This window comes from Mycteria americana, chromosome 15 (assembly GCF_035582795.1).
Source record: "Mycteria americana isolate JAX WOST 10 ecotype Jacksonville Zoo and Gardens chromosome 15, USCA_MyAme_1.0, whole genome shotgun sequence".
Taxonomy (NCBI): Eukaryota; Metazoa; Chordata; class Aves; order Ciconiiformes; family Ciconiidae; genus Mycteria; species Mycteria americana.
This window is the reverse complement of record NC_134379.1, coordinates 8,184,904-8,199,402: the sequence shown is the minus strand read 5'-3', so window position 1 is coordinate 8,199,402 and position 14,499 is coordinate 8,184,904. Positions and strand designations below refer to the sequence as shown.

At 53.2% G+C, this 14,499-nt stretch overlaps 1 protein-coding gene across 6 annotated transcripts in view; it reads right to left on the bottom strand.

Moving 5' to 3' along the window:
- The window catches only part of DTX2 (deltex E3 ubiquitin ligase 2), a 39,701-nt gene extending 25,408 nt beyond the window's left edge, over nt 1-14,293 (bottom strand). Inside the window, exons 1-4 of one of the 6 annotated variants that reach the window (XM_075517853.1) lie at nt 10,117-10,243; nt 8,570-8,958; nt 3,527-3,801; nt 3,213-3,382 (exon numbers count right to left, since the gene is read on the bottom strand). In XM_075517853.1, the coding sequence (XP_075373968.1) occupies nt 3,213-3,382; nt 3,527-3,801; nt 8,570-8,958; nt 10,117-10,148 (866 nt within the window). In that variant the 5' untranslated portion in view covers nt 10,149-10,243. Of the gene's footprint in view, nt 1-3,212; nt 3,802-8,569; nt 8,959-10,116; nt 10,245-13,376; nt 13,619-14,235 lie in introns of those variants that run through there. The other 5 variants (XM_075517850.1, XM_075517851.1, XM_075517849.1 and 2 more) reach the window with 5 other exon arrangements.
- Nucleotides 14,294-14,499: the final 206 nt, after the last annotated feature.

Below are 14,499 nucleotides of genomic sequence, written 5' to 3'. Positions count from 1 at the left end.
GAGAGCAGGGACCAAGGCTCACAGCTGGGGGTGCAGGGTTTGCACAGAGGGTGCCTGTCCCACAAGTCTGCCAGTACTTGCATGCTCCCTTCCAAGCGTCCAAAGAGCTGCCGCCTTCTCCGCATGGCACAGACACACGGATGTTCCACCGTCCCCAGCAAAGATTTAACCATACAATCCCTTCGCATCCCCTAGAAAGGCTGGCTCGGCCAGGGATTATTGCCAAGATACCAGCCACCTCACGCCTTGCACACCACAAACAGCTGAGCTGCAAAACAGGTTGCGACAGCCAGACCTCGACCAGCCATGGCATTGCTCATCCACGGCCAACGCCGCCACCGGCACCGCAGCAGTCCCAGCGCTCTGGGAAGGCTCTGCCCTGTGCTGCTGTCCCCAGGCTGGCCATCGTGGAGAGGACCAGATGCTCTTGCCACAAAAGCCACCTTCAGCAGTGCTCAAGAAGGGTCCAAGCTGGAGCAGCTGAGCGGGGAGCGTGGGAGCATATGCCAGCCCTGGAGGGCTGTTGCATTAATCCAGCACAAGCCCTGCCAGCACTTGCCTGTCAGAGGGTTTAACCAGCCTCCGAGAGCTGCCCGCTGCCCCAGCAGCTCCCGGGACCCAGCCCAGCAGGCTGCCACGACAATTTCCTCCCCAGCCGCCCTGGCTGGGCATCCACAGATCTCCTCCTGGCTGTCCCTCTCCTCCTAGCCAGCATCACCCGGGCTGCGGGCTCAGTTCACGGCAAGGATCCTGAGCCATCCCTCTCTAACATCTATCTCCCATCCTCCCTCCATTCAGGACAGCCTGTCCCCCCATCAGTCGCACACAACATACCCAGACCCTGATCGGCTCCAGACAGGCTTGCGGGGCAACTGCTGCAGCGTTTGGCTCTTTGTTTTTAATCAGCAGTTCCCACCCCGAGAGTCACTTTGCAAATCACTCTGAGGCTCTGGGGAAGGACACAGGCTCCAGGCAGCCCGGCAGCTCCACACACCAACCAGCGGCTCCTGCAAGAGGGGGAAATTTGGCAGCTTCTTCAGGAGACTTCAAAAGCCTTACTCAGGGCTCCTGCAGTCAGTACCGAGCTCTGGTTCTCAGCCCTATTCAAAGGTGACTGGAACAGAGAAGTATTGCGGATGCTTAAGATGCCACAAAAGAAAATCACCAGGTGCAAAGAAAGCACCAGAAAAAGACCGTGAGAAAGAAGAACAGGATGCGGGAAGTCATTTCACTCAGATGACCCCAAAGAGGGAAAGTCCTGATATGACTCTAAGGAAAATATCTGAAGATTCACCATCTTGCTTAAAATACAAACAAGATTCAAAATAAATCTCAACCCCCTGTGCCTCACGTAATTAGCAGAATGTGCTTTCAACACCCTTCTAGATCTCTTATCTCTGTATTTACTCAGGGTAGCTTGGACAGGTAAATCAGCCCTGGCAAGTTCCCCTTTAGTTTCTCAGGTGCTCACACAGCAGTTCAGCACCTGGATTATTTACGGTGAAATGCACATACTGCTCCATTCACTTCCAGAAGTTTACAAATGGAGGGAGCAGTCGGACAGCCCTTGCTTGGTCCTTGGTTTAATGGTGGGAGATACTCGGTGCAAGCATCACCGGACAGGCCACAAAGACCTCTGCTAGTAAAGGCTTGTGCACAGAAAGAGTTAAGACCCTGAAAGCTGATTAGTGGCGATCTGGCTTGGTTTGGGTGTCCAGGCTTCACAGATGCCATCCTACAAGAACGCGGAGAGAAATGCCCCACTTTGCAAGGGTGACACGGATCTCCCCAGCCCCAAAATCCCCATGGGAGCCCAGTGCCACAGCCCTACTCCAGCCCACAGGGGATAACCGACCGCTGCTTGGCCTAGCAGCCCATGCCGTGGAGAGGAGCTGAGCTGTCAGCCCACAAGACTCTGCTTTTCATTTAGCTGGCAATAGGCGAAAGGCCTGGCGAGAAGTGAAACCCTTCCTCCCACACTGGCAAGGTGCAAACACAGCCCTCCTTTGGCTCCAGCCACTCACCGATGGGAGCTGAAATCCTGTGCTGCGAGATGCACACCAGTTTCAGCCCTGTCAGAGAAGAGCCATGGTGAAAATGGATCAGCAGCCAGCACGGGTGACCCATCCATACAAGCTGGAGCATTAGAGGGGTGACAGCTCAAAGAACCGAGGAGAGCTAGACCTCAGCTAGGACCACAACAACTGCCAGTCCTTCCTTCAAAGTAACGAGCTCCCTCCAGGGAGCCAGAGCCCACCCTGAGCACCCAGCCAGGAGAGGGTCACTGAAGAAAGGTGAAGGGAAAGGACATGGCAAGCAACCCTCACAAGGCGAGGCTTAGCTTGATTTTAAATTGCTTAGTGTCCTGCTTGTGCTTCCAGTCCTCCAACATTGCAACAGTGAAGCCCCACAACACCTCAACATGTGCAAAATGAACCTCTTCCATGATTATCCAGTGGCATCTCTGCTCTGCATCAGCGTTTAGCCTGACGAATAGCCTGGACACCGCTCAAATTGCTAGTGTCACCCCATTGGTTTCAGATAGAGAGGGATCAATATGGTTCAAGGTGTCAAAGGAAGGGGAAAGTAAACTACTGATTTGGTTTTCTAAACATCTTCACAATGGATTTAAAAAATCCTTTATCAAATCTGTGTCTTAGGGTTGTTTTTTCCCTGCTTGTTCACCTTAAAAATGTCCAATATGGACTTCATGATTTTGTCAGAGAACTCACGAGGTCTTAGCCACACACAGTGAGTCCTGTGGTCCCTCCTCAAAGGGGAAGAGCTTTGAACACAGAGCAGTTTTCCACTTCATGTTTACTGCATATTTCGAATTTAGTAAGGGTGTTCACAAGTCCCCTTTTCATTCACTCAGTTCTCCTCAAAGTTGTTTTTAAGTGTAACCAGAAATGCCACCAATCACCTTCAATTTCCTCAAACCTGCAGTACCTCATCCCGACTGCTTTCTCCAGTGGTTCAGGGAGACTAGTAGACAGGGACTAGATTTCAAGTGGGAGAAAAGAAGGGAAAACCAGAGGAGAAACCTTCTCATCCACTGTACTGGACACAAAGGCATGAACACGTCTCTCAGTTCAGGGAGAAGACCCTTGTAAAGTCCTCTGGGACAGAGAGACTCCTAGATAACAAAGATCTGAGCACAGCAGGTCTCTCGGACACATGCACAGTATTTTAAGGTGAATTAGAGTCTGTACCTGACTCCATTAGATGCAGACAGTCCTGTGCTGGGGCCCCCAGCTTGAGGCAAAGCCCAGGTGCTCTGTGCATTGAGTCTTGGTGTTGACCTTGCTCCAGACAAAGTCGGTTTGTTATAGGGCACAAAGCCGACGCTGGAAGAACTTACTGACGCTGTCCTACCGGAAACCTGATGAGTAGTAGTGGAAGAATTGGGAAAGTTTATCATGGAGTGCCGGTAGCGCGTGGTGATGGGACCAGCCCCACCATTTAGCCAGCACTGCTGGCAGGAACAAGCCACCCCCGTGTGAAGGGGCGCCGGGGAGGCTGTCACCGGGTACGGGGCGTCCAAGCGTCTCTGAACACCGCGGCGGAACTTCGTGGTCTTGTTGGTCTGGACTTGAGCCACAAAGTCAACTTCATAGTTGTAGCCCAAAGGTCCGAGATCTACTCGCTGGTGGTTCGTGGCACGGGCTTGCTCCAGGAACACGCAGACGTTCATCTCGTAGGGGGACCACCCGCCTTCATCGTTCTGCCACTCCCAGATGATGCCCTGCCCGGCGGCAGAGTCCCCAGGGAAGAGGTGCCTGCGGACAGCCCGCATTGTCCCTGCGTGGGGAGGGGAGGAAAAAAAAAAATAATAATTTTGTGAGCAGAGAAGTAAGGTGGACCTGGTCTCAGGAACTTGTTTCTACACAGATCTGTGGTGTCTACATCAGGGTGGTCTTCCTCACCTCTCCCTCAACAGGGCCACTAGCAGTCTTTTTCTTCCCGACAGGGCTGGGTTTGCTCATGGAGCTTAGAGAAACGCAATACCCCCAGGATCCCTGTCCCTCTGCCAAATCTGATTGTGGGCTGGCAACAGGTTCAAAAGCTGCTGGGAGGAAGGGTGGGAAAGGAGGGAAGGAGAGAGGATGCAGAGACAGACACACCCAAGCACAAAGGCACAGCGATCACATATGCCTCCCTGACGTTAAAAAAAAAAAAGTTAAAAAAAAAAAAAACAGGCCTCAGGCTGAGGCACAGATCTGGTTAAAAAAAACAACTCCCACAGCCTTGACAACAGAGTAACTATAGAGACACGACACCATCGGGAAGTGCTTTGCAGAAGCACTTAAGGGGCTAAACACCCACTTCGCTACACAAGGGTCTGGGCAATTTTGCTCCTGGGGTAGTGGGTGAAGTCTCTCAAGGGCCAAGACGAGGACTTTGGAGAGGATGGACAGGTCAGCTTCTCCAGGCTCCTGACTGCTGGCAGATATAGCAAGCAGAGGAGAAGACAACAAAGTAATTTGAAAACTGGAGAGAGCAGCTGTTCAGACAAAGGAAGAGAAATGAAAGCAGACACGCTGCTCTTGCAAGGCCACTCGACAGCAACAGCAGGAGCTCGAAACCCCCTGGAAGCCTGGCTCCCCAGGGTGACTTCACTCCTGGTTATTTTATTCCTTTCTTTACAAAAGAAAAAGCCTAATGAGAAGGAGGTAAGCCACCCAACAGGACAGAAGCTCTGCAACCTCTGCAAAAATGGGTTCCTGCAGCAGGGTCAAAACTGCTGCTGCTGGGAAAATCCTCAGCAGCACTCCGCACTGAGAAAGAAGAGCAGGAAATGCCGCGGGGCAAGCAAGTCCAGGGACGCAGGCAGGTGGGGGCGAACAGGGATGCAGCAAGTCGTTACGACACAGGTGGAGTTCAGAGAAGAACAGAAAAAAAAATAAAATAAAGCCTCATGTGGTCATGAGAGTTATGACCCTAAGCTCCAGGACCACAGGTAAAAAACAGTATCCACACCTAAAGCCCAGCGAGAACTGCCCCAGAATATTGCTGGTGGCTCTGTGGGGGGCAGGCAATCCAAGCAAGTTTTACACCCAACAAGCACACCCCAAGGAAGAGGGAGGACAGCCCACGAGGGACTCCACACTGCCAAAATCCAATTGCTACCTGTGTTTAGGTTCTGGCTGGCTGAATGCTGGCTCGAGTATCTCTGCCTCCCACTGCTGTCCTTTCTACCCCATAGTATTGGGATATTGCAGAAATTACTAGGACTTGACTAAAACTATAAGGGCATTAACTGCCTCCTTGCTGCTAAAAATTCTGCTCGACAGCATGAAAGTCACATCTCTGCTCCTGTTCACTCCTGGGCTTCTTTGTAAATGGTGCTGGTGGTTTCTGCACAGCGCTTAGGTGACCAGACCATAACGAGACCCTGCGCTGGGGTGCGGGTATGTCCCACGTGTCACTGAAGAAACTAAACCAAGAAAGACAGATCTGAGCTCCAGAGCTGACATAAAGGCTGAGGGTCTCTCAAAGGCACAACGTGCCATACCAAGGAACGGCAGGACTCGCATTTCTGCTGGGGAGCTGAAGGCTCTGGGGACTGGAATGGCTTGCCTCAGCCCAGGCAGGGGATGAGCAGCCAGGAAAGGTCCAGCCCTTACTCTCAACCTGCTGCTTCAGCAGCCAGAGCAGCACCAAGTGTCCTGCTTATTGCAGAGTTGGACTCTACAGTGACGCCATTCAACAGACAACATCTCATCAGCACCCCTAAAAAGCTACTAGCAGCCAGTGAAACACAGCAACCTCTCCCATAAGAGCTGGGATTGAACCCAACAGCTCAACCACAAAGGCCAGGGATGCCTGTGGGACTAGACCTTCCTCTGGCAGAAGTGAGGGCAGAAGGTGTCAGCAGAACCAAGCTGACTTTCCCTAGCCAGGAATCAACACCTTACGTGGGAAAGCAGATGAAACAGCCAAGAGCAAACTCTAGCAGCAACTGCTCCTATCCAGCAAACAAGTCCTGCCAAATTTTAGAAACACACAACCTATGGCCTCAACAGGTGGGCAACATCAGGGATGACCCCCTGAGCAGAAGGAGGGCTGGGGACAAGACTGGGCTGGAAGTGAGATGGTGAGAAATGAACTACATTCAGAGATGAGTGCAGGGAACCTGCTCCCAGGAGAAAGGGGACACCACGGGTAAAGCAAGGTGGCAGAAAGCCCAGCAGGACACATCTCAGAGGAGATTAGCAAGGCTGCCCCTGCTCCATTGGCAGGTCAGAAGCTAAAAGCAGCACACAGAGGACTTAAGGAGTTTGTAAGCAACCTGTATTTTTAACATCCCAAAACAGCATCAGGGAGAAGAGCTTTTAGGAGTCAATAACAAGACCAAAGCCACACATTTGGAAAACATCCCCCTTCCCCCAGGCTGGCAGGGAAACTGGCATTCCTCTCCAGGGTGGGCAAACAGCTGTGGCGAGAGGACAACTCCTGCTGCTCCCTTGCATTCACTCCCAGCTAATCTGCCTCCACCAGCAGCTGAAGACCGCGGCTAATCCTGTCCGCAAGATCCCCCCGCACAGCTGTCATTCCCCGTTGGTGGGGATGCTGGTCCCGTTAACACTGGTTTCCTGTTATTCTCCCTGGCTTCCTTTGAAGAGCCTATTTGTCTGTCTAATAGCTAATGAGCAGAATACAACAGCCTATTTTTTGCTCTGTTTAAAGATTTTTCATGGGGATGTTTCCTGCAGAGATTCTTTTCTCCAGCACATGACAAAGGTCAGCTGGCTGCTTGCTCAGAAAGGTTCACGTTTAAGGCAGAGCCCTGCAGAGAGAAAAAGGTTTACTTAGAACTGGGCCACTGAAAGGGGATATGAGAGCGTTACCAATAGTCACGTTGCAGAGCACACAGGTACCTGTGGAGGGAGGCTCACAGACCTGGCCACTGACCAGCATCCCTCCGAATCGGTGGGAAATGCTGCAGGAGAGCTGTGAAGTGGAATCAGCCTTTTTGTTATTAACAACTCAACCACAGATCTCATCCAAGGAAAGATGAGATCATGCCAGCCAACATAATTTCCAAAATTGTATTGGGCTGTCCCCCAGAGATGACCAACTCCAAACCATCCTGTGATGGACAATATTTGCTAGGTGTTTTGAGATCTTTCACAGGGGTCTAAAGAGATACAAGAACTTTGTGGAGAGACAGCTCCACTCTTGGAGAAGGATGTCCCATTCACGCTGGGACACATCTTTCAGTCTCCCACAGGCGCTATGCTCACCCTCACCAAAGTGGGCCATTTCCTGACAAGGGATGGCCCGGGACTGCTGCCCATGTGCTGGAGCACTGGCTGAAAGGACAAGAGGCTGGAAGGTTCCTTCACAAGTTTGGTGCGAAGAAAACGAGAAAGAAACAGCTGCTGGTGCCAGCTCTGGTGGTCCATAATGTATTGCTCTAAGTCATAGCCTCAGCAGGGCTTCCAGGTGCTCAAACAGGCCATGCTGAGCCAGACCTGCCAAGGCATCCAGCTAAGAAAGCTCCTCACCCAGGACACCCCTAAGGTCACCAAGTCAGAATAAAAACACGGATGCAGCTGTGATGACCACTCACATTTGCTCCAACCACTTCCCCTTCCTGTAGAAACTGCCCAATTGTGCAGTTGATTCAAGATATCGCTCACTTATTGCTTCAATTGGCAAGAAACCAGAGCACTGCCCATCTCTAAAGTTTGGAGTGATGCTTGACTGTGTCCTGTGGTGCTGGGAAAAATGTTGGCAAAGGGGAAACTGATGCAGAGAGAATTTTCCAAAGCAGCCATTCATTCGGGGTGTGTAACTTGGGATCTCCTTGGATTTTCCAGAGATGAAGAGCATGCTTTCCCCCCCTGACCCCTAAGCTACAGCTGCTCAGCACATCTGGAAAAAAAGAGGGTAGGAGTCATCTCAGCAAATTCTGAGCTGCTAGCCTCAGTGACCCCAAGAGAGATGAGAATGAAAATTAGGTCTCAATACTGCTATTAAGACCAGCCCGCCTTTCCTCCCTGGGAGGAAGCAAACCAGCCTCATATAGCACAAGTGCGGGGAATATTCTGCTGCAGCATTACGGCGTTCTGCGGGGGCTGCAGGCTTTCGCAAAGCAGCTTGCGCAGGGCGGCATGCCAAGGTAAAGCAGCTGGCACTCCAGTCGCAGAGGGAACAAGGGATTCAAATGGGAGGGTTTGAATCGTAAAAAGGCCTTTTTATGCAAGTGGTCTTGAATGGATGTGGGTGGGGGCAGGAAGAAAGTTTGCAGCAGCTCCGAGGGCTCTGGCTCACAAGCTCTGAGCTCCAGAGGTGCCGTGATGAGGCTCCTTAAGAGATCACCACCGCCTGCCTGCGCCCAGCCCTGCAGATTCATGCCAGCCAACACTGATTTGCTCACGTGCTAACATGCTGGACAGCAGACAGCATCAGGAGAGAAGCAGACAAGCCGCCCATCAAAGAACTGCCCAGCAGTGACAGCAGGGCTTTGTAGGGCTCTCCTGTGCAGAACAAGGTCCTGCTTATCTCCACGCATGCAAGCAGCCTCATCAAAACCCCAACACAGGCAGGGAATCTCCCTTACCTGTATCCTGCCGGAACTGCATCAAGCTTGGGATATCGATGACGTAGGGGGCCAAGACAGGATCCGCGTGTCCCAAAGGGATGCTGCTGACAATCCCCGACCCCGAACGCCGGCCCTTCTGCTGAGAGGCCTGAAAAACCTGTTCAATGTAGCTGCAGACGTTCCCTCGGTACGGCCTCCACCTGCCAAATTCATCCTGCCATTCCCACACCGCCACTGCTGTGGAGTTGCTGCTGTGCCCCAGGGCAGAACCGGAGAGTCCGGATGGCCCGGCCGAACTGCTTCCTGGTCCCTGAGCTGCTGCCATGTTACTCCCTGAGGTCTGGGCACGCTGCGATTGGAAGCGGCAGCTGTGCTGGCTGGCCTTACACCATTTTCTTCTGGGGGACCTGCAGCAAGAAACAGAGAGAGCACATGGAGCTGAGAATGATGCCCCAAATCCACCCCACCCTGCATCCGTACCACACGAGCCATTTAACAAAGGGAAGCAAGCTCAGCCTTTCACAGAAGATGCTCACTGTGCATTTAGGAGACTACAGAGAAGTGGATCGGCCTCAAAACCCTCTGGTCGAGGGCAAATGAGGTACCACCACCCACTCCCTGCCAATGCTAGCAACTTTTCTTGCTAATTTAGAGCAAAAACTCTTTGGAGAGACTCAGCTTCTTACGGTTTGTGGCCCCAGACACCACCAGTTGCTGCAGACCTGTACGAAACCAGCCCAGAGCTGCTGCTGATCTGCGTTGGGCAGACCTGTAAGCCCCGACCCGAGTTCAGATGCTCACTAGCCAGGAGCGCGCCAAGGCAAGCGGCCACTCCCCATCCGCGCTCAGCGCTGGTCCTGGCAGCGTTACGCTCTGACCACCCGGACGTGAGCTGCCAACTTGTGAACAGGAGCTCTCCGAGCACTTGTGCACACAAGTGACTTGGTTAGACAAGCAGTTCCCAAACTCTTCACACTGATCTGAGCTACAGGGCTACAATGTCAGCTCCATTCAGGCTTCTGATCACTCAGTTTCGATCCAGGATCAGTCCCTTGGCTCCTTCTGTGCAGTGTTACACATGCACACAAAGCCAGAAGACAATCCTTTACGCACAGTCTGCAACGCAGTAATACATACGTTGAGTGTGATCTGAGCGAAGAATGGATGGGAACGAGTATGGAAGCACCAGGAGGAAAGCAGGGCGTAATAAACAGCCTGTGCCGAGGGCAGTGATTTAGCACGTCCTCAAGATCTCAGCACACTTAGTTGCGGCTTCTCAGGTTGGAAAACAAGGAACATCTTGAAACAAGGGACAATCTGCATCAACAAAGACTCAAGCCAGAGACTCAAGCCATTAAGAGATGATTTGGGGAAGAACAGAGAATGGGGTAGGAGCCTTAAAACATCCAGATAAAGACACAAAGGGCAGTGAGTAAATCCTAACGACTCACAGAGAAGGGACAGGAAGCAGAGACAAGAGATCACCATCACTCTTAGCCCCCAAGGGATGTAAGAAAGCAGACCCAAAGCCATCACATGGTTGCCAAGCTGTCCAAGAGACCCACTGATATCTGGCGTTCCTTGTCTGCTGTGTCATTGCAAGGAATCCTGTCCAGACCAACTGGACACAGGTGTCTTGATGCCCAAATGCCAGACAGACCACTTGGAGATCCCCGTGTTGGTGCTCGTGAGCAGGTGGGTACAACTGTGAATGAGCGAAATTAATTTTATTTTAAAATAAAGTCGCCTTTTCCCTCCTAAGGTCTCATGTCATTGATTGCTCGCTTAACTCCCAGCAGTCAGCAGGGAGCTATGAGCTTCCTTCCCATCAAATGGAAAAGTTCAGGTCTCCAAAGAGGCAGAGAAGCAGTGGGTGGCTTCCACTGGAGGATGCCATCTGCACAGAGAATGACATCCCTGCTGGATGGGGGAAGATCCCACGCTCCATAGAGCATCCCATCCATCATGCTCGTGTGGCTTGCTAGCTTAAAAAAGAAATAGAAAAAGAGCGAGTGAAGAACAGACACTCCCACATGTCTGCATTTATAAGAGGAAAGCAACACTTTCTCCAGGAATTCATTGTAAATTAGTTTATAAGCTGCTCTGAGATTTTTACAGAACACCCCCAGCTCAACTGGTGTTGGTGACAAACCGCTCTAGATCACCAACAAAAGATCCCGGTCTCTGCAACCGATCTTTTTGATGTAGTTCATTCTCCCCTAATGCACCAAGGATGGTTATTTTACTGCTCAAACCAGCAAATTAATACTTGAGGTATCAAACCCAACACCTGCCTCTGCCAGCTCTTTTTATGGCAGGTTTCACGCCAACACATCTCCTCCTCAGGGACCGCCAGCACGTCCGTGCTCGGCTTGGACCAGCATGAGCCAAAGCAGGGCTGCAGGGTTTTCTGTCCTACCCACCTGCATCAGGTGCTCTGAACCCCAAATAGAGAATCGACACCATTTTTTCCCCAAAGTTTTTGTTACCAAATATTCATCTGCACATCCCACAGCCAGAAGCAGAGCAGGAGAGCAGAGGGAGGCTGTTTGGAGGGAGTCGGCGATTCATTTTCCTTCCTTTTTGAAACACAGCAGCAGGAAATGGAAAAAAGAGGGTATCCCAGCAGAAGAGCCGCTTCCTTCACGTACCACCTCACACTCGCTGGGACGCTGGCTGAGAACAGCCGGGTGACAAAAGCCTATTGCTCACCCCCTTGGATGAAAACCATGCTTTGAGTCCTGGACCACACGCGCTGACCAGCTCCCACACGCAAGCAAAGGGACCTGGACCGGCTGCACGTGAGCGTCGCGTGCTCCGACTTTTGCTTCCCCGTCAGAATAGAAAAATATTTCCTGCGCTGGGACTGCTGGTCCAAAGGAGGAGCAAGGGGTGTATTTCAGCCTCCTGCCAGTTCTCGCTGCTGAACGCTGCTCAAGCCAGCAGCTGTTTGCATGGATTGGGAAGCGAGGAATGCGGGAAAGCTTCAGTAAGCCAAAATTACACAAGTCCCTGAGTTAAGGCAAACAAGAGAAATAAAAGGCCTGAAGCTGCAGTTCCTTTCCCCTCTCCGTGGATTCAGCAGCACACAAATATTAAAAGCTGAGAAATTCAATACCAGAGCTGCTCACGTGGTTTTCAGCCTACCCCCTTGGGCTGCCGCGTGTGTTACACCAAGGCAGACAGGGTTTGGGGTAGGCAGCTAACAGAGCTGTATGGAGATGGCTGGCTGCGGCTTGGGACGCGTTACACATCCCACTTTACCAGCGTTGCGTTTCGGATGCCAGCAGCAGCAGTTCAGCTGCACCAGCTCCTTCACGCTGGCTCTGTCTGGGAAGATTGGCAGCCCAGAGAGAGTAGCTACAGGTCTTTGATAAAATCCCATGGACTATAACACTTCACCTTGAGCTTTAAAAATGCCTTGAAAAGCTAAAAGTCATACCAACTCCTAAAAGCTGTGTTTATTCAGCAAACAGGCCTGGCTCCTATTAGAAATCCTACGGGCCACCTTGCCCCAAATGAAAACAAAAGCGCAACTACTTGAAGTGCAAACTTAAATATTCCAGCCAACCGCCCTCCACTTAGGAGGTAATTTGTAACTTGGGCTCAGATCTTGAATTTGGATTTGTTTGGTTGGATCTTTACGCCCTAGCACAACCTCTGAAACGTTTGCCCCCGTGGCTTTAAACAGGCACTTGGACAGGAAAAGAATTGGGTGCGTTTCGGTTCTGTTTCCCAGTAGATTCACTCCCTGCTCCTCAAGCTCCAGCAAATGGTGGCGAGAAAGCTGGGGAGGGGCAGGTGAGAATTAAAGCATTTGAAAGATATGTTTAATTCTCAAACCTGTTCTACTTCCAGAAAGCAGAATTTTCTTTTGCTTTAAACGCAGGATCTTAACATTCACAGCTCTGAGATGATTTCTAAAAATGTCAAGTCCCTTTTTAAGTTTCTGAACTGAAATTGCCAGCGCTGATAAAACTTGAAATGATACGCTAGCTTGCACCTGGAAAAGAAAAGGCCTCAGGAGCACTTGAGCTGGGCTGCATTAGAAAAATAAAAATCACCAGATTGGTAAAACAGAGACTTTTCAGTAGATTGCTCAGAAAAGAGGGTGCCCAGGAGGGATTTGTTACGCGCCACTAACACCACATGAGAGACGGGACTGGAAGAGCTACAAAGAGCCCACGGGAAAAGATTACGCACGGATTAGGAGAGCACATAAAGCCCAGGGAGGCAGCGGGGCTGTAATAAGCCCATGACCCTGCGCAGGGTGCATGACTGGAGCAGCATTACAGGTGCCCTGTGCCACCCTGACCCCAAACCACCCAGTCAGGGCCCCCCACGTCATCTGATCCGCATGTCTAACTGCGAGATAACTCACATCTAAGCACACCTTTCCGTACACGAGCACCCAGCACCGACTAGCACACAGCTAGCAGCAACCAAGCGTAATACTAGAGCAAGGTGGTGGAGGAGAGGTCAAATTAATATGTAGAATTAATAACTCCAGCCGCGCAGATCGATCTGCCCTCGACACAGTCCTGCCTTCTTGCAGCCTTTGCTGATCCTCATGGCACAAGGTGGCTGAGCTGACAGTCAAAAGAACACAAGAAATAAAACCCGACCGCTCCAAACCTGGACTCTTTCCATTCAAAACAAGCTTCAAGAGAGTTCCCTTCGGAGGAGAAAATAAAGACTGCAACTGAAGCAGAACAAAGCATTTGCCTATCAGCTAGGCAGAGGGCTTACTTCAGGCACGAATGAACAGGAAAGCTGAGGCAGCGAGAAGAGGGCAGGTACACCTAAAAACAGGATCACACCAAACCTGGCACCCCACTCGCTCGCTCCAGGGTCCTTCTGGACACCGAAGCAGATTCTTTATTTGTGGGGAGACTGTTTACTTGCGAGGGTGCAAACCTGGCAAGATGGGGAGGGCTATTCCAGCTTCCCGAGAGCTTCGACGAGCACCAGGAGGGCTCTTCCCCTGCTTTTAGCCGGACGGCACAGCCGGATTGCGGGGAAGGGCAAAGCCAAGTCCTGCCAAGGGGACCTGGGGACTCGGGGCCAGCCTGCCCGCTCCGCCGTGGCCGCAGGCCCACCGGAGAGCTCAAGCCGGCCCTGGAAGCTCCCAGCAGCCCCGACAGACCCCCGCAGCCCAGGCAGCCGCCTCCTGGCTTCAGCACGGCCCCCCCCGCAAACACCCGGTGACCCCGGGTAAGACCCTCTCACGGGCCCACCCGGGGCTCCGCGGGTGCAGCGGGGGGTTTGTCCGGGCGGCACCGATCCCCCTCGGGGGCGAAGGAGGGGCCGGGGCCCGGTGCGAGGGGAACGGCGCCCTCGTCCCCCAGGACGAGGCGAGGAACGGCCCCCCGGGCCCGCAGGGGAAGGCCCGGCTCCCGGCCGGCCACCCCCTCCGCCGCTCCCAGCGGGCTGAAGAGGCCCGGCCAGGGGCGGGCTGGGCCCGGGGCGGTCGCACCTCGGTACCGGTCGCTCGCGGCCGTGACGGCCCCGGGGAGGCCCCTCACGGACGGCCCGGACCCTTCGCGCCACAAGGAAGGGAAGGGAAGGGACGACACGACACGACACGACCCGGCCCCTTCGCGCCACAAGGAAGGGGCGACGCGACGCGAACTCAACCCAACCCGTCCCGGCCCGGCCCGGCCCGGCCCCGCCGCGCCCCTCACCCCGAGTCCCGGCGGCGGCTGTCGCTGCGGCGCGGTCGCTTCCCGGCCCGCGGCGGCGGGAAGCACTGCGCATGCGCCCGCGCGGCCGCCTGGGGGATGTAGTGCGGGGGGCGGGGCCGGCAGCGGCCGGAGTGGGCGGGGGGGTGAGCGTGCGCGGGGCGTGTGCGTGACGCAGGGCGCGCGTCAGCGTGATGTCAGGGGCGTGTGTGTTACTGCACGTGCGGGAGTGCGGCACGGGGTGTGCGCGAGTGGGAGCTCGTGCGT